Raw genomic sequence first — 26388 nt, 5'->3', positions numbered from 1 at the left:
ATTTCTCTAAAATGTATTTACATCCCTATTAGTGAGCATTTCTCATTTGCACAGATAATCCATCCACCTGACAGGTGTGGCATATCAAAAAGCTGCATTAAAAGCATGATCATTACACAGGTGCATCTTGTGCTGGGGACAATAAAAGGCCACTAAAATGTGCAGTTTTGGCACACAACACAATGCCACAGATGTCTCAAGTAGAGGAAGTGTGCGATTGGCATACTGACTGCAGGAATGTCCACCAGAGACGTTTCCAGATAATTGAATGTTAATTTCTCTACCATTAGCTCCCTCCAATGTCATCTTAGAAAATGTGCCAGTATGTCCAACTGGCCTCACAACCGCAAACAATGTGTAAGTAACCAGGCCAGCCCAGGACCTCCACAGCCACCTTCACCTGCGGGATCATCTAATAAAGCCCTTTGGGGGGGCTAATTCTGATTGGCTGGACCTGGCTCCCCAGTGGGTGGGCCTATGCCCACCCATGGCTGCACCCCTGCACAATCATGTGAAATTAGGGCCTAATTAACATATTTACATTGACTGATTTTCTTATACGAACTGTAACTCAGTAAAATCTTTGACATGTTACGTTTATATTTTTGTTCAGTATAATTTGACATATTAGTAAAGACAAGATTGAATTGCGAATAGCCTGATGGGTAAAAATATCATCACATAATGACAGAACAGCGTATGCATCCTGAGGCAAGGAGCAGAGCGCAAGCTTTTTTATTGATAGCCTATAGCCGCATCCTGCAGCCCACATATGTTTTGATTTGAGACATTCTAAGGTTTGTATCATTCACAACTAAAATTGACAAATACCTCAAAATCTAGCATATAGGACCCGTTTCAAAATGGTCACTTTTACACTCAACATGACCAATTGTATTTTATTCAGCTAAGTTCTATTGTATTCTTCTTACTATAAAATCATATAACACAAAATAAATGGTACAGTACCTATAAGCACAGCTCGTCTGTTAAATGAACAAACCTACAGAATGCCGCACAACCAGATAACATACAGTAGACCAACTCGTAGTGTTCTTCTGAAATACATTTTCTCTATACGTCATGTTTCTTTAAACCTGCCTAAAATAAATGGATTAATTGCAGATGTTTTCCAAAGCCGTCAAGAGGCTTCTATGCGGCTTGTATGCGAGGAAACCAGGAGATGCTAAACGTGTTTGTTAATTAGCTGTCAATTACTGTAAGACCGGCAGTCATTTGTATGACAATAACCGGCTGACAATATGTCATGACAGCCACAGTCCTAAATGTTACTCACGAATAACGATAATCCATTTTCTCAAGTGTATTTTTAACAAAGCTGAGATTTACTTTGAAGTCCAAAGCATAGGAATACAGATTAAATCAGTTACTGACAGACGTGATGGCGTAGCGGGATTATCGGAATGCAATGAACCACGAGGTTGTGAGTTCAGATCCCAGGTGAGGACATGTTAAATAATAAATAATAAATTAACATACACAATGTAGTCATGCATGTCAAAGTATTTTTCTAACATGTAAGTTGAAAACACTGACTGACGGGGACATCGTTACGACTCATTTTTGTTTGCAGGGATGCAATCTCGTGAAAATTATCCACATGTGAAACTTCATGTGAAAAATCAGTCTTCCAAACCACATTTTTTAAAATTCGATTTGACATGTAAAATGTGTTTTTCCCCCCGTAAAGGGTAGCCTATTACACAGCGTACGTAGGGAGAAGACAGAGGGGAGTTTTTCATTTTTGGTCAGAAAAGACTGAAATTACCAGGAATATAAGCTAAAAATGAATTTAATTGAGGAAATCTGATCTCAAGTATTCCCACGAATAACAAAAGAGACGTGATCGTGTCTCAATGTAATCAAGGTAAGAAATCATTGTTATATTCAAATACAAATCTATTTCTGGGCTTAGTTGTGGTCAATTTGCAGTGAACAAATTATTATAATGTTGTTCCAGTCCACTGACAATCCACTCCGACAAACATCGACTCATGGCAGAATTCATTTGCCTTCTCGTTTGCCTGGAAACAGTCTACGTCGGGCAGAAATTAGTGTTTCAAATCAGGAAAGTATCTTCTACAAGCCTTGAATAAAATGATATTTTAACATACTTTACCGGTTGTCCTTGCGGTTGGTCCTTTTGGCAGTAGGAATGTGAGACATATCCACAGGAAAGTAGAATTACCTCAACTTATCAAAGCTCTGGTAGTGTGTTCAGATTCCTATCACCTGAAGCATGCGCAGAACCATGTAAATATACGCATGAGTGTCGCGCATATATTGTCTTCTCTTTCTTTGGTTGTTTTTGTTCCCAGGCCTCAAAAGTGGTCTACTGATCTGGATTAAGAATTGTTGTGTACATACATCCAATTTATTTTATATAAAAAAAATATTTTTAAAAGTTTGATTTTGAGCATGAAAACCTGAAAAAAAGAAGATAAAACTAAGAAACCTGGAAAAACAGAATTTACCAAAAGATAGATCACAGGTCCTTACAACTATAGAACATAGCTAACACGAACAACCCCTTTCCCGTTCCTATTTGACATTGTGCAAAAGGTTTTATTTTTTCCCTGCAAACAATCCATGTAAATAATATTATCAAGTTAAAATGTAATTATTTGTGTATGGAGGATAGGTCATTATAGACTATAGGATACTTGCTCAGACCGCACATTTAAAAATAAAAAAGTAACATTTAAATTATGGCTAGACATTATTAGCCTAGTTTTGTATGGAATGCAGGCACATTTTGGTCAAGTCACCAAAAAGTGATGTCATCAACTGAAAAAGGGTTAGAGTTCGAAGTTAGTCTAGAACCCTGAGAAGAACATACTGGATTACATGCTGGGTAGAGGTCCAACTCTAGAGAAGGCCCAGACAGACAGTGGTGCATGGAGTGCAAACTGAGCGTGGAGCCAGAATATCCACATTTGTTTAGCATTTACTGCCATCTAGTGGAAGAACCCATGAATGACCACATGTCCCTAAAATGAATACCGGGGACAATGGAATACACCGAACAGCAGAAGAAAAGCCTGGAAGGTTGGTGCACTATGCATGAAGCGCTCCGCCATTTCCTGGTTGCTAAAAATCTAATAGTTTGCCTATTTTTAGTTTGTTACAAAACAAGCATGTATATAGTGTAGAGAATCATTGTACCATCTAACCAAAACTATTGTATTTCAGCTGTTTGAAGCTGGTGTACAAAAATGAAAGCAGAAGATGCCTTCTTAAATGTAGTTTTTGCGAGGTATAGAAATAGAGCACATAGAACAGATATACCACATAGACTTGCTTTCAATGAGAATGACAGTGCCTTGCGAAAGTATTCGGCCCCCTTGAACTTTGCGACCTTTTGCCACATTTCATGCTTCAAACATAAAGATATAAAACTGTATTTTTTTGTGAAGAATCAAAAACAAGTGGGACACAATCATGAAGTGGAATGACATTTATTGGATATTACTAACTTTTTTAACAAATCAAAAACGGAAAAATTGGGCGTGCAAAATTATTCAGCCCCCTTAAGTTAACACTTTGTAGCGCCACCTTTTGCTGCGATTACAGCTGTAAGTCGCTTGGGGTATGTCTCTATCAGTTTTGCACATCGAGAGACTGAATTTTTTTCCCATTCCTCCTTGCAAAACAGCTCGAGCTCAGGGAGGTTGGATGGAGAGCATTTGTGAACAGCAGTTTTCAGTTCTTTCCACAGATTCTCGATTGGATTCAGGTCTGGACTTTGAACACCTGGATATGTTTATTTTTGAACCATTCCATTGTAGATTTTGCTTTATGTTTTGGATCATTGTCTTGTTGGAAGACAAATCTCCGTCCCAGTCTCAGGTCTTTTGCAGACTCCATCAGGTTTTCTTCCAGAATGGTCCTGTATTTGGCTCCATCCATCTTCCCATCAATTTTAACCATCCTCCCTGTCCCTGCTGAAGAAAAGCAGGCCCAAACCATGATGCTGCCACCACCATGTTTGACAGTGGGGATGGTGTGTTCAGGGTGATGCGCTGTGTTGCTTTTACGCCAAACATAACGTTTTGCATTGTTGCCAAAAAGTTCAATTTTGGTTTCATCTGACCAGAGCACCTTCTTCCACATGTTTGGTGTGTCTCCCAGGTGGCTTGTGGCAAACTTTAAACAACACTTTTTATGGATATCTAAGAAATGGCTTTCTTCTTGCCACTCTTCCATAAAGGCCAGATTTGTGCAATATACGACTGATTGTTGTCCTATGGACAGAGTCTCCCACCTCAGCTGTAGATCTCTGCAGTTCATCCAGAGTGATCATGGGCCTCTTGGCTGCATCTCTGATCAGTCTTCTCCTTGCATGAGCTGAAAGTTTAGAGGGACGGCCAGGTCTTGGTAGATTTGCAGTGGTCTGATACTCCTTCCATTTCAAGATTATCGCTTGCACAGTGCTCCTTGGGATGTTTAAAGCTTGGGAAATCTTTTGTATCCAAATCCGGCTTTAAACTTCTTCACAACAGTATCTCGGACCTGCCTGGTGTGCTCCTTGTTCTTCATGATGCTCTCTGCTCTTTTAACGGACCTCTGAGACTATCACAGTGCAGGTGCATTTATACGGAGACTTTATTACACACAGGTGGATTGTATTTATCATCATTAGTCATTTAGGTCAACATTGGATCATTCAGAGATCCTCACGGAACTTCTGGAGAGAGTTTGCTGCACTGAAAGTAAAGGGGCTGAATAATTTTGCACGCCCAATTTTTCAGTTTTTGATTTGTTAAAAAAGATTGAAATATCCAATAAATGTCGTTCCACTTCATGATTGTGTCCCACTTGTTGTTGATTCTTCACAAAAAAATACAGTTTTATATCTTTATGTTTGAAGCCTGAAATGTGGCAAAAGGTCGCAAAGCTCAAGGGGGTCGAATACTCTCGCAAGGCACTGTATTTCTATGTGAATTTGGTCAGATCGCCTAAAAAGTTACATATTGCAGCTATAACTGCCAAAATATCTCCCCCTCTCCCCAAACCCCCTCTCTGCAGGGGCAGATTTAGTGATTTGAAGGCCCCAGGCAGAGGCCAGTGTGAGAACCCCCTCCAAGCTAGCCTCATCAAAAACCAGGCATCTCTAATACGGGAAAGCCTGGAGAAGTTCATGGCAAGTTCATGCGATTACACTAACAAGTATTTTAGTTAACTGTAACAACATGTAACTGGTCGTAATTGAAGTATGTAATTCCAGAGGTATAACAATTAATGCTTGTTACCATGCTGGTTACAAATGGGCATGTTTCCACTAAATTCACCAACTTAATGTTTCACTTCTACTCAGCTGCATACAGTTACAGCTGTCACAAAAGGTTGTGATCCCTCGTGGATAATGCTGGGTGTCTATGCTAAATAGGCTCTAATTACTTACCCTCGAATGTGCACTGTTCAAACTATGTCTCCACTCAGTGATGTTGCTAGCAATGGCCCCCAAACTAAAATAAAAAGTGTACCATTTGGGTTAACTTGGTTGAGCTGGTAAAAAAAAAAAGAAGATCTGTAGATCAACCTCACTGACTGGGATCTAATGAGTGGCATACCAGATGTGGAAAAATACACTATTTCAAAGCGTAGTACAAGTAATGGTTGCCTAGTACAATGTAATAACTAGTTGTTACACAGGATTTGGCTCATTAAAATGAAGAATATCTTGAGGGGTACTTACTTGTAACTAAATGTGGGCTTAAATAGTACATTACCCATCATGACAAACTGGACCTCGTTTTAAAGCTTCCGGAAGTTTCATTTCACAATAAGGTACTGAAATGAAGTGAAACTTCCAGAAGCTTTAAAAGGAGGGCCAGGTTGTCAGGATGGGTAATGAATCTATATAAAGCACACTTTAAGTACAAGTAAGTACCACTCAAGTTACACATCATTTTAACTAGCTAAATCCTGTGTAACACCTGGCGATTACATGTACTATGCATTGAAACTGTGTTTTTCCCTCATCTGGGATGACCAACGATGAGACAGCCTATAGGGAGGTGGTCAAAGACCTGACCGTGTGGTGCAAGGACAACAACCTCTCCCTCAATGTGATCAAGACAAAAGGAGATGATTGTGGACTACAGGAAAAGGAGGACCGAACACGACAAAGCCTATTCCCCCTCAGGAGACTGAAAAGATTTGGCATGGGTCCTCAGATCCTCAAAAGGTTTTGCAGCTGTACCACCACCTGGTACGGCAACTGCTCGGCCTCCGACCGCAAGGCACTACAGAGTAGAGGTCGACCGATTAATCGGAATGGCCAATTAATTAGGGCTAATTTCAAGTTCAGAACAATCGGAAATAGTTTTTTTTTTTTAACGATTTGGCAGATTCAAAAAATAAAACAAGTTAACACCTTTATTTAATCTTTATTTAACTTGGCAAGTCAGTTAAGAACACATTCTTATTTTCAATGACGCCCTCGGAACGGTGGGTGCCTTGTTCAGGGGCAGAACGACAGATTTTTACCTTGTCAGCTCGGGGATTCAATCTTACGGTTAACAAGCCCAACGCTCTAACCACCTGCACCTCATTGCACTCCACGAGGAGCCTGCCTGTTACGCGAATGCAGTAAGCCAAGGTAAGTTGCTAGCTAGCATTAAACTTATCTTATAATCAATTAGAATCTTTTTTACCCTGTTTTCTCCCCAATTTCGTGGTATCCAATTGTCAGTAGTTACTATCTTGTCTCAATCACTACAACTCCCGTACGGGCTCGGGAGAGACGAAGGTTGAAAGTCATGCGTCCCCGATACAACCCAACCAAGCCGCACTGTTTATTAACACAGTGCGCATCCAACCCGGAAGCCAGCTGCACCAATGTGTCGGAGGAAACACCGTGCACCTGGCAACCTTGGTTAGCGCGCACTGCGCCCGGCCCGCCACAGGTACGCGATGAGACAAGGATATCCCTACCGGCCAAGCCCTCCCTAACCCGGACGACGTTAGGCCAATTGTGCGTCGCCCCACGGACCTCCCGGAACCCAGAGTCTCTGATGGCACAGGAGTACAGCACCCTTAACAACTGCGCCACCCGGAAGGCCAATCAATCATAATCACTAGTTAACTACACGGTTGATGATATTAATAGTTTATCTAACGTGTCCTGCGTTGCATATAATCGATGCGGTGCATATTCGCGAAAAAGGACTGTCCTTGGTCCATTGTGTACCTAAACATAAATGCCTTTCTTGCTTCACTTCTCTTGCGTTCATTGCACACAGAGTCAGGGTAAATGCAACACTTTGGGCAGCCTGGCTCATTGCGAACTAATTTGTCAGAATCTTACGTAATTATGACATAACATTGAAGGTTGTGCAATGTAACAGCAATATTTAGACTTATGGATGCCACCCGTTAGATAAAATACAGAACGGTTCCATATTTCACTGAAAGAATAAACGTCTTGTTTTCGAGATGATAGGTCATTAATATGGTCGAATCCGGAAACTAACGCTCGTATTTCTGTGTGTTATTATGTTATAATTAAGTCTATGATTTGATAGAGCAGTCTGACTGAGCAAAGGTAGGCAGCAGCAGGCTCGTAAGCATTCATTCAAACAGCACTTTCGTGCGTTTGCCAGCAGCTCTTCTCTGTGCTTCAAGCATTGCCCTGTTTATGACTTCAAGCCCATCAACTCCCGAGATTAGGCTGGTGTAATCAATGTGAAATGGCTAGCTAGTTAGCGGGGTGCTGTCGTGGAAGATTCAGAATTTGTTGGTAACAATTTTAAGATGTTTTATATTCATCAAATGTGTGTGTGTAAGTTACTTCTCATCAGAATGGTATTTTTGTATAATACTGTGGCGAGGTTGCAGTTATCTGTTCTATGTCAAGACTAAGTTGCATGGGCCGCGGAGAGGGGAGAGGTCAAAGTGTCATCATGTGTAAACATATCTTTTACTCCCTACCTTTCCCAGTGGGGAAAGGAGGGTGGCAGTGTCTGGAATCATTCTATGCTCCCTCTAATGTTGTTTCTATCTTAACCTATAGCCTCATTCTCCTCTCCGTGAGTTTGTCCAGGATTGTTTGTATTTAGGGTTGGTTGTATCTAAATGACAATTTGATATATGCCTGTTGATATGGAGGATTGGTTTATGGTTCTGGGGTTTGAGAAAGGAGACAAAGCTGAACAATGAATTATGTCTATGCTGTCTGACTATGTGTGTTCTTTGCCATTAAAGGATCTCAGTTGCATTGTAAGGGGGCTCTCAGAGAATTCATTGAGAGACACTGAATTTATCTGAGAGTCACAGGATTGTGATAGAGCTCATATAATTAAAGATGGACTTTTATAACTAACTCTGACTTGTGTGTGTGGTTTGCTCCCATGATTCGGTAAATAGAGGAAATTTCCACGACAGTGTGCGCTAATAGCGTTTCAAACGTCACTCGCTCTGAGACTTGGAGTGGTTATTCTCCTTGCTCTGCATGGGTAACGCAGCTTGGAGCCCAGGTAGGTGCGAGGAGAGGGACGGAAGCTATACTGTTACACTGGCAATTAAAGTGCCTATAAGAACATCCAATAGTGAGAGGTATGTGAAATACAAATGGTATAGAGAGAAATGGTCCTATAATAACTTCAACCTAAAACTTCCTACCTGGGAATATTGAAGACTCTTGTTAAAAGGAACCACCAGCTTTCATATGTTCTCATGTTCTAAGCAAGGAACTGAAACGTTAGCTTTCTTACATGGCACATATTGCACTTTTACTTTCTTCTACAACACTTTGTTTTTACATTATTTAAACCAAATTGAACGTGTTTCATTATTTATTTGAGGCGAAATTGATTTTATTTATGTATTATATTAAGTTAAAATAAGTGTTCATTCAGTATTGTTGTAATTGTCATTAATTACAAGTTAAAAAAATAAATGTAAAAAAAAAAAATTGGCTGATTAATCGGTATCGGCTTTTTTGGCCCTCCAATAATCGGTATCGGCGTTGAAAAATCATAATCGGTCGACCTCTACTACAGAGAATAGTCCATACGGCTCATTACATCACTGGGGCCTGGCTTCCTGCAATCCAGTACCTCTATCAAATCTCAAATTTGGACTCAGACTGAAGGACAGATTTCCACCGGTCTAATGTCCACTGCTCGTGTTTCTTGGCCTAAGCAAGTCTTCTTCTTATTGGTGTCCTTCAGTAGTGGTTTCTTTGCAGCAATTCGACCACAAAGGCCTGATTCACACAGTCCCCTCTGAACAGTTGATGTTGAGATGTGTATGTTACTTGAACTCTGAAGCATTATTTTGGGCTGCAATTTCTGGGGCTGGTAACTAACTTATTCTCTGGGTCTTCTATTCCTGTGGCGGTCCTCATGAGAACCAGTTTCATCATAGCATTTGATGGTTTTTACGACTGCACTTGAAGAAACATTCAAGGTTCCTGAAATTTTCCAGATCGACTGACCATGTCTTAAAGTAATGATGGACTATTGTTTCTTTCTGCTTATTTGAGCTGTTCTTGCCATAATATGGACTTCGTCTTTCACAAAAATAGGGCTATCGTCTGTATACCACCCTTATATTGTCCCAACAACTGATTGGCTGAAATAAATTCCAGAAATTAACTTTTAACAAGGCACACCTCATGAAGCTAGTAGAGAGAATTTCAAGAGTGTGTCAAAGCGTTCATCAAGGCAAAGGGTGGCTACTTTGAAGAATCTCAAATATAAAATATATTTGGATTTGTTTAACACTTTTTTGGTTACTACATGTTATTTCACAGTTGTGATGTCTTCACTATTATTCTACAATGTAGAAAGTAGTACAAATAAAGAAAAGCCCTGGTACTTTTGACTGGTACTGTGTGTAACATATATTTATATATTTTAAGAAAGAACATTCTTCTGTGGGAATTTCAGTACTTCAGCATAACGTTTTCTAGGGATGCACGATAATATCGGTGAACATATCGGAATCGGACGATATTAGCTAAAAATGCCAACATCGGTATCGGCCCGATGGTAAGTTTAACGCCGATGTGAAAAACCGATATCAAAGCAGACGTGCATACCTATTTAACGTAGGTACATGAAGTAATGACGCCAGGTAAAATGTTGTGCTACACGTGTAACACAGCATCCCTAAACTGCCCCACAATGTCTGCTGTGTGGATCGGGCAGTCAATAAGTCGAGCAGTCATTTGAAATTTCAGCGAGACAACTCAAATGAGAAATCCATTAAAGCCAAGATAAAGGAATTCAATGCCTTTGACAATCAACTGTTCTCTGTCGTGGGTGATGTTGGCTTTCGCCGACTGGTCGAGCACTGGTACACACTACCAAGTGCGCCGTTTGTCAGATGTTGCCCTATCGGAGTTACACAGTAATAGCGTCACTGCTAATATCTTCATGACATAAACTCGCTGGAACGCCGTTTGGGTCTTTGCGTGTCAAAAAAGATAGTCGCACTGTCAAAGTTGTACAAAAAAGTCTGCAAACAAGCAAACACTGACAACGAACAATGTGTTTCCAATAACGTGTTGGTAATAAAGCATAATTCGTTCGACCGCAACTTCTGGGGTAGCTAGCGTTAGCTTGGTACCTAGCTAACAGCAATACAACCAGCCTGAAAACATTGACTAGTAGAAACTGCAGTCATTTTCATTATTGATTGATTGATTGATTATGATTTAGGAGTCCTTGTGAGTAAGTATTAGCAAGGTAGCCACTTGTTGTTCGCCTATTGAAATTGAACTTCAGTTCATGAAAATAAATAACTAGCCAGATACTTAACCCCGTTGCCCAAAGCTAACGTTAAAAGCTGCCAGCTACCTTCTTCATGCTAGTGAGGCTCAACCGAACTGGGTTATGTTTTGTGAAGCTAGCCACAATAAGGATTAGGCACAATAGTGGAATTTGCGGTTTGCCTTCAAAATAAAAGTATGTCATTTACAATGATGCAAATGAATACAAACATTAGAATTATGCCATATTTTTATTTTGAAGACCAACTTCAAAGTCCACTACTGTGGCTAGCTTCACATAGATGGGTCCAACCACCATTAATGAAATAAGAACCATCTTATAAATTAGGGTTAGTTTAGATGGATGACACCTAGCTATATGGTTAGCTAGCTAACTACGGCCAGATGTGATAAGAGTCTGGATTCGAACAAGGGACTGTAGTGTCTTACACCGCTGCGTCCATGTCTGTGTTAACTGTACTAGAATGCTTAAAAGGCCACAAAAATGTTAAATATCGATTATCTGTATCGTTTTTTTTGGGGGGGGGGGCAAGAAAAACATCGGATATCAGCCAAAAACATCATGTCAGTGCATCACTAAAGTTTTCTGCAGGTTTATATATTATGCCTAGCTCATGCAGCCCCTTGATGATGTGACGCCTGAGGCAAATGCCTCTTCTGCCTAATGGGAAGTCCGCCAGTGCCTCTCTACACGTCTCATGCTTCTGCAAAACTCTCCCTCTTTCTCTCACTTCCTCCTCTCCTCACTCAACCCTATTATCCCGCCTACTCCCCCCCCACCCTCTCTCTCTCCTCACCTGTCATGGGGTCAAACAGTTGATTGGCCTCCAGGTCAGTGAAGGTGCTGAAGCAGCAGGGGCAGCGGAACGACGCCCGGTTGGTGGAGTCCCTTTCATCCGTCTCGATGCGCCGCCGCATGTGATCCAGCTTGTACTTGACCACATTGACCAGCAGGCGGTAGTTGATGAAGTAGTAGTTGTGACGCGTGGTCTTGCCGTCGGGAGCCGTCTCCACCCGCATGCGGCACTTGACGAACTTATCGCCCTTGAGCGTATTGAGCACAGAGCGCAGCTGCTTTCGGTCAAACTTGAGCAGCTCCAGCATGTCCTCCTCGCGGACGCAGGGGTTGCGGATAAGGACATCCAGAGCCAGGGCATGCTCCACCCCGTAGAAGCCCCGCACTACCTGCTTGGCCAGGCGCTTCAATGAAGCAGGGACCTCTGTTAATAATTCTGGCTCTGACATCTTCTATATGGCTGTCCTATGGGGTAGCAGACTGGTAGAGAGAGTGGCTTACAGAATAAGTAAAGGCTACAATGGATAGCCTGAAAAGTGTCTGTGGGTGGTTGGATAGGAGGGTGTGTAAACTTCAGGCAGAAAGGAGAGGATCTTGAGGGGGAGAAACCCCAGCAAGGGGTCAAGGGGGTCCTTCTCTGTGGTGGGATCTGCAACAAAGGAACACTGTTTATACAATCTGGTATTGAAACTTAGACATCACCATCCATCAGTAGGATTACTATATAACTAAGGAACTCTTTGTTAAAAACATGAACATGTGTTCATCCAACGTGGACGGGGTGGCAATGTGGTGAGCTAGCTTGTAAGTCATAACAGTTACAGTCAAACATGTCTAAATGAGAGATGAACCGGCTGTAATGCAGAACCTATATGGTTAGCCAAAATATTATTTAGCAAACGATACTTTTTGTTGTTAGCTAGTACTCGCGAATGAAAACGGAATGAATAGAAATCAAACTGGCTAGCTAGCAACTATGCTAACAGTAGCTAGCTCAGTTTACAGCTAGCTACATCACGGGTTAGCGCAATACAATTGATCTCTGTGAGAATAAACGAGCTAGCTAGCTTAACCACAACACATGTATGAAATACAGAAAATCCGACACTCACTCAATTGCATGTGTTCTCTTGCAATAACTTGAAAGCTTGTGGATGATCTGCTTCGTACTTTTCTCTACATTTTTTCGCCATGGAACTCTGGATAAATGTTTTCTATTCCGATTGGCTGTACGTCATGCTGTACATTAACAGCCAATCAACGCAACACTATTTTGATTGACGTTCACAATTTCCAATGTTGTTGTTATAAATGTGGATAGTTAGAAATGGAAACTGTTCTCCTACACCAATCAGAGAACAAGTGTTATTCTTTGGGCTGGAACTTGACTGTTTACTTCCAGGACACAAATTAAATGGCGTCTCTTGACAGAGTGAAGGTGCTAGTTTTGGGTGATTCAGGTTGGCATCCTATTCATTTATGTCTCACTAATCGTATTGTCTTTTGTAAATGTTGTCTTTCGACATGGTTTGGTCAAATATAATGCTTATCTAAAACATTAATGTCCCCCTTGTCCCTATCCGTGGTAACTAACGTTAGCTGGTTAAGCTAGACATATAGCTAATGTTTGCTAACTACATATAGTAGTTAAAACCTTCTAAATTTAATCTTATTTTCTAATCTCTTGATGGCTTCCCTTGATGCACTTAAAAATATACCTAGATATGAGAACTGAACTTAACTATGTGCTTGAAAAAAAATACTGGATTTGTCTCACTAGCGATAATTATTTTGTCATGACAGGTGTTGGGAAGTCTTCACTCGTTCATCTGCTGTGTCAGAACCAAGTGTTGGGAAATCCATCATGGACTGTAGGCTGCTCCGTGGATGTACGGGTAGGAAAGGACTGCGGTAGAAAATTAGCCAACTGGTTAAAACTGGCACTTTTACTGAAATGTTGATTAATGTGCACTGTCCCCTGTAAAGAATAAACTCAAACTCAACTCTGGTTGCTTTTTCTTTGTTACTTTAGTCCATTAATTGACTCAGTCACATTCTAGGTCACATTGACTCAGTCACATTCTAAGGTTATTCTAAGAGTTGGTTTTACAGGTCCACGACTACAAGGAGGGCACTCCAGAGGAGAAGACCTACTACATTGAATTATGGGATGTTGGCGGCTCTGTGGGCAGTACCAGCAGTCTGAAAAGCACCAGAGCTGTTTTCTACAACTCTGTCAATGGTAAAGCTGCAGCACTGACTGGCTCTGTCAGTCACCACATGAGAAAAACGATAACCTGTATAGATCTGTAATGACACATAATTGTATCCTTACAGGTATTGTGTTAGTTCACGACCTAACGAACAAGAAATCCTCCCAGAATCTGTATCGCTGGTCCCTAGAAGCCTTGAACAAAGACTCCTCCCCAACTGGGGTAATCGTCTCAAATGGGCAAGTATCTTCTACTGCTGGAATCAAATAGCTTACCTCAATTTAATACATTTTAAAGCTTGTTAAATAGAAGTTGCTATCCTGCATAGGCACTTGGAGAAAGTGTATATACTACTTAAGTCATATCTTGAATGTCTTGCCTGAATACTTCCAGTGATTATGACAGAGAACAGTTTGCTGACAGCTCTGTGCCTTTGCTCCTGATCGGCACCAAGTTTGACCAGATCCCAGAGAACAAGAGGAATGATGTTCTGACCAGGACAGCTTTCCTGTCTGAAGACTTCAACGCGGAGGAGATCAACCTGGTAGGTGAAGCCTCACCTCAACAGATTCTGAGCTACCCATCACTCGGTCAAAAATAACCTTATTTGCTGCAGCAATGTACTTTTGCTAATAATAAAAGCCCAATGTATGGGCAGTAGGCACACATCATTAATATCGTAACAGCTATTGAATAGGCTACAGGTAGTGCCTTGAGGCTTGGGGTTTAGGTCATGTTTTTTCCTCGCTTCTCATGACAGGATTGCACCAACCAAAGATACTTTGCTGCAGGCACGTCCAACGCTGTGAAGTTGAGCAGATTCTTTGACAAGGTGAAATGTTCAGAAGCGGATGCTTATTCTTACATATTTTAACCCCCTTAATACAGTGCCTTCAGAAAGTATTCAGATCCCTTGACTTTTTCCACATTTTGTTACGTTACAGCCTTATTCTAAAATGGATTAAATGAATTAAAATCCAACAATCTACACACAATAGACTGTAATGAGAGTAAACAGGTTTTTATACATTTTTGTAAATTTCTAACAAATAAAAAACAGATACCTTATTTACATAAATATTCAGACCCTTTGCTATGAGACTCAAAATTGAACTCCGGTGCATCCTGTTTCCATTGATCATCCTTGAGATGTTTCTACAACATTGGAGTCCACCAGTGGTAAATTCAATTGATTGGACATGATTTGGAAAGGCAAACACCTGTCTAAATAATAAAATCAAGCCATGAGGTTGAAGGAATTCTCCGTAGCGCTCCGAGACAGGATTGTGTCGAGGCACAGATCTGGGGAAGGGTACCAAAAATGACTGCAGCATTGAAGGTCCCGAAGAACACCGTGTCCTCCATCATTCTTAAAAAGAAGTTTGGAACCACCAAGACGCTTCTTAGAGCTGGCTGCCTGGCCAAACTGAGCAAGGGCCTTGGTCAAGGAGGTGACCCAATGGTCACTCTGACAGAGCTCCAGAGTTCCTCTGTGAAGATGGGAGAACCTTCCAGAAGGACAATCAGGCCTTTATGGTAGTGGCCAGACGGAAGCCACTCGGTAAAAGGCACATGACAAAGGACTCGCAGACCATGAGAAACAAGATTCTCTGGTCTGATGAAACCCAAATTGAACTCTTTGGCCTGAATGCCAAGCATCCCGTCTGGAGGAATCCTGGCACCATCTCTACGGTCAAGCATGGTGATGGCAGCATCATGCTGTGGGGATGTTTTTCAGATGCAGGGACTGGGAGACTAGTCCGGATCGAGGCAAAGCTGAATGGTGCTAAGTACACAATCCTTGATGAAAACCTGCTCCAGAGCACTCAGGACTAGGGCGAAGTTTCACCTTCCAACAGGACAGGACAACATCTCTGGAGAGACCTGAAAGTAGCTGTGCAGCGACGCTCCGCTCCCCATCTGCAAAGAAAAATGGGACAAACTCCCCAAATACAGGTGTGCCAAGCTTGTAGCGTCATACCCTAGAAGACTCGAGGCATTAATATCTACCACAAAGGTGCTAAAACAAAGTACTGAGTAAATGGTATGAATAGTTACGTAAATGTGATATTTCTGTTATTTTGAATAAATTAGCTAAATATTCTGAACCTGTTTTTGGTTTGTCATTATGGGATATTCTGTGTAGATTGAGGGGGGGGGACAATTTAATTTTAGAATTAGGCTGTAACCTAATAATGTGGAAAGTCAAGGGGTCTGAATACTTTCCGAAGGCACTGGATACTGTTCTTTCTATACGAGAGTGCATGAGCATGTACAAAAAAACATAACTTGTCTTTTATTTTAGGTTGTAGAGAAGAGATATTTCACCAGAGACCCTAGTCAAGTAAGTGATGGTCTATGTATCCATAATGAACATGAAACACTGCTTTGGTTTTTCCCATTTTGAAACCATTACTTTATCAGCTCTGAAACAAAACCATCTCTCCTCCTCTCCAGATGACAGGTTTCACAGAGAGGAAACGCTTCAACTTCAAAAGCGTTCACTATGACTGAGAGGTGGACAGTGCTTCAACCTGATTCAGTGCAGTCTCTCACTCAACAAGTGAACCTTGTCTTGTCTTTTTCTTTCTTTAAAAAAAATCTCTGTTAAAGGCCCAGTGCAGTCAAAAATGTGAATTTTCTGGGTTTTAGCTATTTTTTTCACACTGAGGTTGGAATAATATTGTGATAATTTCCTTTTAGTGTAAGAGCTGTTTGAAAACACTGAGTGAAATCTCAGCTTGTGGTGGGATGTTTTGGCCTGGTGACATACATTAGTTAATAAACCAATAAGAACGCTCCAAACCTCTCTGCCAATAATAGCTAGTTTTCTCCTCCCAACTCAGACCACTCCCAGACAGTCCTAGCACAATTCTTGATTGAGAAATGGCTTCTTAACCTCTGCCACAGTAACAGCCATATCCATTAGGCTAGAGGACAGTATTCCGCACTTTGCCCTGTCCTTTATGTTTGTGTGCATAGTACAGGAGAAGGCAACGTGTGAAAAAGCTGTTCCCTGGCCTAATGGATATTGTCCTATTACATTTAAGTCATTTAGCAGACGCTCTTATAAAAGCTACTGTTCCAGAGGTTGCCAATTTCAAACAATCACATTTGTTACCCAGACATAATTGAGAGAAACTGCTGCAGTGGACCTATAATACTGTGGTCAAACCCACTTGGTACTTATTGCTAGAGTAGGGGTCTTAACCCCATTGTCCTGGCTAAATTCTCAACCTGGCCCCATTTCCATCATGGCCACCTAATCGTCCCCCTCATTCCTCATTGGCATATACAGTGAGCTCCATAGTTATTGGGACGGTGACACTTGTTGTTTCTACTCCAGTACTTTGGATGTGAAAAGGATACAATGACTGAGGTTAAAGTCCAGACTGTCAGCTTCAATTTGAGGGTATTTTCATCCATATTGGGTGAACCTTTTAGATATTATAGCACTTTTGACTGTCCCTCCATTTTAGGGAACCAAAAGTCATTGGGACAAATTCACTTGTGTATTAAAGCAGTAAAAAGTGTAGTATTTGGTCCCATATTCATAGCACGCAATGACTACATCAAGTGTGTGACTCTATCAATTTTTGGGATGCATTTGCTGTTTGTTTGGATTGTTTAAGATTATTTTTGTGCCTAATAGAAATGAATGGTGAATCATGTATTGTAATTTGAGTCAATTATTGTAAATAAGAATATGTTTCTAAACACTTATACATTAATGTGGATGCTAATATGATTACGGATAGTCCTGGATGAACCCTGAGTAATGATGAGCGAGAGTCTTGGTTAGCGTGTCTTGGGTTTCTGATATTTGTGCATCTACCTTTCTCATTCATTATTCACGATTCATTCAGGATTACCCATATTATGACATAGTAAGGATGTGTTTCAATTTATTTTCCAATATTAATTGTTATAAGAACACAGAATTCTGAATACAAATGTAACATTTTGACAAAATTAATCCAGGACTGAAGGTGTTTTCTGGGTGTAAGCATGGGATGCTTCCTGTGGTATCTTGTATGGGTCATAATACCTAGTCTTACACCTTTTTGGCTAGGACACCATCCTTAATGCTTGTTGATATTCTGTCTAGGAGTTTGACCGCTGGGGAAATCAGTCTATGAAAACAACTGAGGGTAAGAGCACAAGGTGCGTTTGCAACCCTGCCGTAAACTATGGCCGTGTGCTATGAATCACCATTTCAAATGTGCAGGAACAAATATTAGATTAAATCTTTTATTCAAGTCACTCGGGACACACAAAAAAAAAACTATTTATATAATTCTGTCAGATACAGTTAACTGGCTCGTATTCAGTCGAGCAACAATGTACACATTCATAGGTGTCTCTGGGTAAAAGCCATGATTTTAAAGTGTAGAGAATGTGTCCTAGGAACCGATAGGCAGATGGTCAGTCCATTGATGTGCGCTCCCACTGGGCATAGACGTCAGTTCAACGTCAAGATTTGATTTACATTTGAGTTGTTGACTTCGTTGTTTTACAACTTGAACCATGTCATTGGATTTAGGTTAAACAGTTGGGTGAAAAAAACAAGAAACGTTCCTGGAATCCCTTTTATGTTGATGACTTGGCAAATACAATCAGTTTTTATGGTTGAAATGGCATGGAAACAACTGCCTGTACCTAATGTAATTTGATAACTTTGTATATCTGGTCAGAGCAGGGTCTGAAAGCAGCCGGAGTGTGTCTCCTGACTTTTCAGATTTCATCCTTTTTGTTTGGGTGTTTCACAGCCTCAGGAGGATGGGGTGTAGGGTGAAGTTGCCCCTAGATGCTGATCTTGGGTGTTTCACAGCCTCAGGAGGATGGGGTGTAGGGTGAAGTTGCCCCTAGATGCTGATCTTGGGTGTTTCACAGCCTCAGGAGGATGGGGTGTAGGGTGAAGTTGCCCCTAGATGCTGATCTTGGGTGTTTCACAGCCTCAGGAGGATGGGGTGTAGGGTGAAGTTGCCCCTAGATGCTGATCTTGGGTGTTTCACAGCCTCAGGAGGATGGGGTGTAGGGTGAAGTTGCCCCTAGATGCTGATCTTGGGTGTTTCGCAGCCTCAGGAGGATGGGGTGTAGGTTGAAGTTGCCCCTAGATGCTGATCTTGGGTCAGTCTTGCATTTTCCTCAATTACGCTTAAGGTTAGGATTTGGGGAGAGGAACTTCACCCTGGAGCGGAGGATGTATTCTATGATTTCCTGCTTCGCTAGCAACCACCCAGGTAGGGGTGTCATTATTTTAGAGCGGACACAAAGTTAGGGTCAGTGATGGAAAAAGTACTCTATTGTTATACTTGAGTAAAACAAAAAAAGTAAAAGTATAGATGCATTAATAGAAAATGATCAAGTAAAAGTCACCTAGTAAAATACTACTTGAGTAAAAGATATTTGGTTTAAAATATATTTAAGTATCAAAAGTAAATGTAATTGCTAAAATATACTTAAGTATCAAAAGTATGTCATTTCACATTCCTTATATTAAGCAAACCAGACGGAACAATTTTTTATTTATTTTTTAAATGGATGGATGGATAGCCAGGGGAACACTTAGGCAATACTTTACAAATGAAGCATTTGTGTTTAGTGAGTCTACCAGATCAGATGCAGTAGGGATGTTCTCTGTTTAGTGAGTCCCCTAGATCAGATGCAGTAGGGATGAGCAGGGATGTTCTCTATTTAGTGAGTCCTCTAGATCAGATGCAGTAGGGATGACCAGGGATGTCCTCTGTTTAGTGAGTCCCCCAGATCAGATTCAGTAGGGATGACCAGGGATGTTCTCTGTTTAGTGAGTCCCCCAGATCAGATGCAGCAGGGATGACCAGGGATGTTCTCTGTTTAGCGAGTCCCCCAGATCAGATGCAGTAGGGATGACCAGGGATGTTCCTTGTTTAGTGAGTCCTCCAGATCAGATGCAGTAGGGATGACCAGGGATGTTCTCATGATCAGTGCTAGAATTAGACCATTTTCCTTTTGAACTGTGATGAGTACTTTTGGGTGTCAGGGAAAATGTAGGGAGTTAAAAGTACACTTATTTAGGAATGTAGTGGAGTATAAGTAAATGTTGTCAAATATAAATAGTAATGTAATGATATCCCAAAAAAGGGGAGAGGAGGGGGATTAATGAGCCAATTGTAAACTGGAGATTATTAGGGGACCGTGATGGTTTGAGGGCCAGATTGGGAATTTAGCCAGGACACTGGGGTTAACAGCCCTACGATAAGTGCTATAGGATCTTTAATGACCTCAGAGTCAGGACACCCGTTTAACGTCCCATCCGAAAGACGGCACCCTACACAGGGCAGTGTCCCCAATCGCTGCCCTGGGGCATTGGGATATTTTTTTAGACCAGAGGAAAGAGCCTCCTAATGCCTCCCCAACACCACTTCCAGCAGCATCTGGTCTCTCATCCAGGAACTGACCTGGACCAACCCTGCTTAGCTTCAGAAGCAAGCCAGCAGTGGTATGCAGGGTGGTATGCTGCTGGTAAACACCTGAAACTTTTTACTGCAATCTAGATACATAATCTGTATTCTTAATTCTATGTCAATGTCTATTTTTCTGCATGGGTCATCTAAGCATACCTCTTTACCTGTTCAATTGCCATTTTAATGAGGGTGTCATTCTGACTGTTGTAAATCACACATCTCAATATACTGCACTAACATGCCTAGGATATTACATCCAAAATTCATCACAGTACATGGGATCATAACACACATCATCAATACAGGCACATATCATGGCATCATAATTAATACACAAATATGCCATATTACATGTAAACCAAGTATATTTCTGCATATCTAAACATACCTCTTGAACTGTCTGTATCCTCCTGACTGGTAGTTCGTACGTGAGTGATATTCAGTGCATTTAGTAATCGCTTGTTTTTCTAAAGTCTAGCAACCTTGCCATCAGTCATGCCAGCTAAAATAGACAAGCTACTCTTAACTTGATTGATACCCTGAAATGGCTTGGTAGATGGTTAGGTTCTCAATCTCCCAACTTCCTATCGACAGTAGCTGGCTAGCTAAAGCCAACTTCATAAAATTGCTAGGTGGCTAGTAGTACAGAGAAACAAAACATTTGTTTTATTTATTCATCAGGAAGGGATCAATGGACTACATGGCTTTATCAAATTCATTTACAAACATACCGTCGGCGAGTCCTGCCCATCGCCGGTAGCTAAAATCACAATCACTTTGCTGCTCTACATTCTCTCTCTCTCCTTCACTGCCGATACTGTTTGCATGCACTAGACTAGAGTGTGTTCATCTTTACAATTTGGTTGGCGAATCTTATCCAACTTTTAGAGACTCATACACTGCCACCTACTGTACTGGTGTGTGTGAGACCATTCACGGCCTACCAACATTAAATTCTTGATACAGTAAATCAAAATTGGAGAAAAGGAAAATTACCTTATCACCTAATCCTACTCCAGACCCGTAACGGTCTGAGAGGACAGAACACTACCACTCAACACCCCCTGCAACTGTTCTGCAGTAAATCCTCGCAATCCCAAGTACTTCTCTGCAACTGCCACCACATCCTCTATTTTCTGTGACTTCCGATCCATTTCTGCAGTACAACTGACAACCATGGCTATAAATGCTAAAAAGCCCACCTTACTGAAGCTCATTCTTCCCATCTCTCTCTCTCTCTTGATCTCTGCCTACTCACAGGTATCCTCTCATGACCCCTCACCCTGTAGCCATCATCCTCTACCACTCCCTTCACTGCTTCAGCATACAACACTTTCTGCACTACTCTCACCCTGGCAACCTCAACCTGCCATTATCTCACTGGACACCTCTGATCTCCAGTCCCATGGGTGTAACAGTATAACTTTAGACCGTCCCCTCGCCCATACCCGGGTGCGAACCAAATCTTTGCTATGAGACTTGAAATTGAGCTCAAGTGCATCCTGTTTCCAATGATCATCCTTGAGATGTTTCTATAACTTGATTGGAGTCCACCTGTGGTAAATCCAATTGATTGGACATGATTTGGAAAGGCACACAACTGTCTATATAAGCGACTCCTGTGGCTAACCAAGGTTGCCAGGTGCATGGTGTTTCCTCCTGTGTTTCCTCTGACACATTGGTGCGGCTGGCTTCTGGGTTGGATGCGCACTGTGTTAAGAAACAGTGCGGCTTGGTTGGGTTGTGTATTGGAGGACGCATGACTTTCAACCTTCATCTCTCCCGAGCCCATACGGGAGTTGTAGCGATGAGACAAGATAGTAGCTACTAAACAATTGGATACCACGAAATTGGGGAGAAAAAGTAAGTACTTAAGTAAAAAAAAAACTTGAAAGTACTACTTAAGTAGTTATTGGGGGTATTTGTACTCCACTTTACCATTTGTATTTTTGACAACTTTGTACTTTTACTTCACTACATTCCTAAAGGAAATATTGTACTTTTTTTTCATACATTTTCCCTGACACCCAAAAGTTACATTTTGAAGGCTTAGCAGTACAGGAAAATGGTCTAATTCACACACTTATCAAGAGAACATCCCTGGTCATCCCGACTGCATCTGATCTGGTGGACTCACTAAACACAACTGCTTCATTTGTAAATTACGTCTGATGGATGGAGTGTGCCCCTGGCTAATACATTTTAAAAACAAGAAAATGGTGCCATCTGGTTTGCTTAATATAAGGAATTTGAAATGATTTATACTTTTACTTTCAATCCTTAAGTCTATTTTAGCAATAACATTTACCTTTGATACTTAAGTATATTTAAGACCAAATACTTTTAGACTTTTACTCAAGTAGGATTTTACTAGGTGACTTTCACTTTTACTTGAGTCTTTTATTAAGGTATCTTTACTTTTACTCAAGTATGACATTTGGGGACTTTTTCCAGTAACAGGAGTGTAATGCTCGATAACAGAAGTGTAGTGCTAGGTGACAGGAGTGTAGTGCTAGGTGACAGGAGTGTAGTGCTAGGTGGCAGGAGTGTAGTGCTAGGTGACAGGAGTGTAGTGCTAGGTGGCAGGAGTGTAGTGCTAGGTGGCAGGAGTGTAGTGCTAGGTGGCAGGAGTGTAGTGCTAGGTGACAGGAGTGTAGTGCTAGGTGACAGGAGTGTAGTGCTAGGTGACAGGAGTGTAGTGCTAGGTGACAGGAGTGTAGTGCTAGGTGGCAGGAGTGTAGTGCTAGGTGGCAGGAGTGTAGTGCTAGGTGGCAGGAGTGTAGTGCTAGGTGACAGGAGTGTAGTGCTAGGTGGGCACGTACGATATGACACAGGTTTCAGTGGAGCAGAAGAAGTCACATCACACACAACAATTAAACACACACATTTAGCACTAACACACAGGGTCAAACGTCCATATACATGTAGCCAACTATGGTCATGCATGCACACACCATGTGCAAACACACACACTGACACACACAGACCTGAGGATGAGAGCACAGGTAGTCTGTCGCAGGACATATTCAGGAGCCACTTCTCCAAACTCTCATGGCACATCTCAAACTTCAGAGTAGGATTTCCTCTCTGCAAAGGATGTAACAGCAAGGATAGGAAGACATTAGTAACACAACAATGCTGAGGTTGCTTACACTATTTATTTTATTAAACTAGGCAGGTCAGCTAAGAACAAATTCTTATTTACAATGGCGGCTTACCCCGGCCAAACCCGGACGACCCTGGGCCAATTGTGCTCCACCCTATGGAACTCCCAATCACGGCCGGGTGTGATACAGCCAGTCATCGAACCAGGGACTGTAGTGACACCTCTTGCACTGAGATGCAGTGCCTTAGACCGCTGCGCCACTCGGGAGCCCAAAATATTAGTTTAAGTCTTCCTGAACACAGACTTTCAATTCAATGATTTTGTTGGTAAGAATGCTACTAAGGCATAACGTGTAAATGCCAATCATGTAACAAGACACAGCATTTTTTAACTGTAGCTTTTTCAACGTTCATCACTCTTCCCTGTTTGGGGCTGACTATGATACTGTTTCCTGAGCCCACTGGTTTAGGATGACCCAGGATGTTGATGCCTTCTGACCTTTGACCCTCCTGCCTCTGCTCCGGTTGCTACGATGTCGTCAGTAATTTGTTGCAATGTTATGTATTTAAGGTTGCCTATTCGTACTGGCCATTTTTGCACTAGCAAAACAAGTCCGTCCATTCAGCCAAGGTATAGCTAGCTAGCCTGCCTGTTATCTCAGCATGTGGTTGCAAAGATCAACTTAATAGCCAGTAAGCTACATCACGGTAGAGAGCAGATCTTCCACCAGAGACAACTGTAACAATGTAGCCAACATTGGGATGGAGTTTTTTTAATGTGTCATAGTATTTATCCCTGTAGTTGAATTTCATAGTGGTTTATTTTCCACTTAAGCCGATCACCAGTAGCCTACAGGCTTCCATTCACTCTGTGCCAAACAAAAAATATGTATAGCCATGTATTTTTCATCCAGACATTCCATGCAATGAAACCTCTAGTGCAAACCTTTCTTTTGATCACTTTTGTTCATTTACCATGCTGTCTATTCTGCACTAGTGTAGCAGCCCCAGCAGGAGGCAGCACATCCATACCCCAGAGCCAGGCAGGCAGAGGTGTATTGAAGAACCTTCTCCCGATTGAGGACATGCTCAACTTTTGCACTGGATAACTACAGGGACACCAAATGTGTCAAGTCAGATTTGACAGTTGCATTACACAATTGTGGATGGATGTATCAACGTACTGGTCACACTTCATTGAAATGACATGGAAAGAATGTTGATTCAACCAGTGTGTGCCCAGTGGGAAATGTCATATTGCTCTCACAGCACAACAATCAGTCCTAACAGTGGCATCACAGCAGCTCTGATTTTAGCTACAGTGAGGTCCTAAAGTATTGTGACAGTGACACATGTTTTGTTGTTTTGACTCTGTTCTCCACCACTTTGGATTTTAAATAATACAATGACTGACTGTCAGCTTTAATTTGAGGTTTGAACCGTTTAGAAATTACATCACTTTTTGTACAAAGTCGCCCCATTTTAGGGGACCAAAAGGACTGGAACAAATTCACTTATATGTGTATTAAAGTCAATGATTACATCCAGCTTGAACATTATACCCCCAAGACATTCTCACCTCTCACCATTACAATAACAGTGTCACGTTCGTTTAAAGATGGATTGGACCAAGGTGCAGCGTGGTATCCGTACATTTTTTTTAAAAAATGACACTGGGAAAAAACTCAGAAACCTAACGTACTGTTTCATGCAGTGCAGAAAGCAACTACACACAAACAAGATCCCAAAATCTAAGGTGGGAAAAAGGCTGCCTAAGTATGATCCCCAATCAGAGACAACGATAAACAGCTGCCTCTGATTGGGAACCATAGTCGGCCAACAAAGAAATAGAAACAGATTTTCCCACCCAAGTCACACCCTGACCTAACCAAATAGAGAATAAACAAGGCTCTCTAAGGTCAGGGCGTGACAAACAGGGGAGGTCAGCATTTTTGGGGGGGAGCATGATATTTATGCCTCTGTCACTTTCTCACTCATCATTGTTCACAATTCATTCAGGATTATCCATAGTCATGGTAGCATTCACATTAATGTAGAAATGTTAAGAAACATATTGTATTATTATTTACAATAAAAGTGACACCAAAATGACACAATACATTGTTTACAGTTAATTGCTATTGGGCAGAACATAGCTTTGATAAGCTGATGATCACGGAGGGTTGAATTGTAAATGTTAAGATGTAGGTCACACAACGCTGATGAATAACAATGAACCCCTTTGCCATTCTGTGGCTATTTAAAGTCTGAGACTGGCTAGCTTATTTAGCGCTCAGCATGGTTTATTTGATTTGCAATTATAAACTATATCAACCGAATCAACAAAAAAAGCACTAGTATATCAATAAAATATGCTTCATCACCAACCTTCCCTCCCCCCCAAATGCAGATGATTAATTCTGATTGTTGCATTAATTAAAAACCTTTAGGTAATGGTTGTGCATTATTCATCTAATGATGTTAATGTTAATTTACTGGAGGCTGAATTTGAGCGCTGAAAGCATCCATGCCACCGGTTTTCTTGTCAGGTTCTCGTTGTGTTAGGAGGAAGCTTCTGTGTCACAGTTTTCATGTGGTGAAGGAGAGTCGGACCAAACTGCAGCGTGTATATTGCGATCCATGTTTAATCGCACAACGTAACACAAATCCAAAACACAAACTCTACAAAACAATAAACGTAGTGAAAACCGAAACAGCCTTAACTGGTGCAAACTAACACAGACTAAGGACATCAAGACACTAAGGACAATCACCCATGACAAACTCAAAGAATATGGCTGCCTAAATATGGTTCCCAATCAGAGACAACGATAAGCACCTGCCTCTGATTGAGAACCACGCCAGACAGCCATAGACTTTGCTAGATACCCCACTAAGCTACAATCCCAAATCCATACACACCAAAACCCCAAGACAAAACACACCACAATACAAAAACTCCATGCCACACCCTGGCCTGACCCAATACATGAAGAAAAACACAAAATACTTCGACCAGGGCGTGACAGAACCCCCCCCTAAGGTGCGGACTCCCGAACGCACCTC

General features: G+C 41.4%; 2 protein-coding genes and 1 long non-coding RNA gene across 4 annotated transcripts in view; 1 reads left to right on the top strand and 2 right to left on the bottom strand.

Moving 5' to 3' along the window:
* Positions 1 to 12824, bottom strand: part of gtf2e1 (general transcription factor IIE, polypeptide 1, alpha) — a 46616-nt gene extending 33792 nt beyond the window's left edge. The window contains exons 1-2 of the mRNA XM_035773441.2: positions 12671 to 12824; positions 11560 to 12207 (exon numbers count right to left, since the gene is read on the bottom strand). Coding sequence (XP_035629334.1) covers positions 11560 to 12007 — 448 coding nt within the window. The 5' untranslated portion in view covers positions 12008 to 12207; positions 12671 to 12824. The remainder of the gene's footprint in view (positions 1 to 11559; positions 12208 to 12670) is intronic.
* A 65-nt stretch (positions 12825 to 12889) lies between these two features.
* rabl3 (RAB, member of RAS oncogene family-like 3) lies at positions 12890 to 17747 on the top strand. Of its 2 annotated transcripts, none has more exons than XM_035773442.1 (8): positions 12890 to 13018; positions 13362 to 13453; positions 13671 to 13800; positions 13896 to 14010; positions 14165 to 14315; positions 14532 to 14603; positions 16077 to 16115; positions 16229 to 17747. In XM_035773442.1, exons 1-8 carry the CDS (start codon positions 12973 to 12975, stop codon positions 16283 to 16285), a joined length of 702 nt encoding a protein of 233 aa, XP_035629335.1. In that variant the 5' UTR covers positions 12890 to 12972; the 3' UTR covers positions 16286 to 17747. The 2 variants fall into 2 exon arrangements, with proteins under 2 accessions (XP_035629335.1, XP_035629337.1); XM_035773444.2 differs by having other exon boundaries at positions 12895 to 13018; positions 13362 to 13447.
* On the bottom strand, positions 17619 to 25414 carry LOC127931065 (uncharacterized). Its single transcript, XR_008139678.1, has 2 exons — positions 23205 to 25414; positions 17619 to 18962 (listed from the first exon to the last, which is right to left on the bottom strand). It is a non-coding gene; the product is annotated as an uncharacterized LOC127931065 (long non-coding RNA).
* Positions 25415 to 26388: the final 974 nt, after the last annotated feature.

Source organism: Oncorhynchus keta, chromosome 7 (genome assembly GCF_023373465.1).
Source record: "Oncorhynchus keta strain PuntledgeMale-10-30-2019 chromosome 7, Oket_V2, whole genome shotgun sequence".
NCBI lineage: Eukaryota > Metazoa > Chordata > Actinopteri > Salmoniformes > Salmonidae > Oncorhynchus > Oncorhynchus keta.
This window is presented reverse-complemented; position numbering and strand designations above follow the sequence as displayed.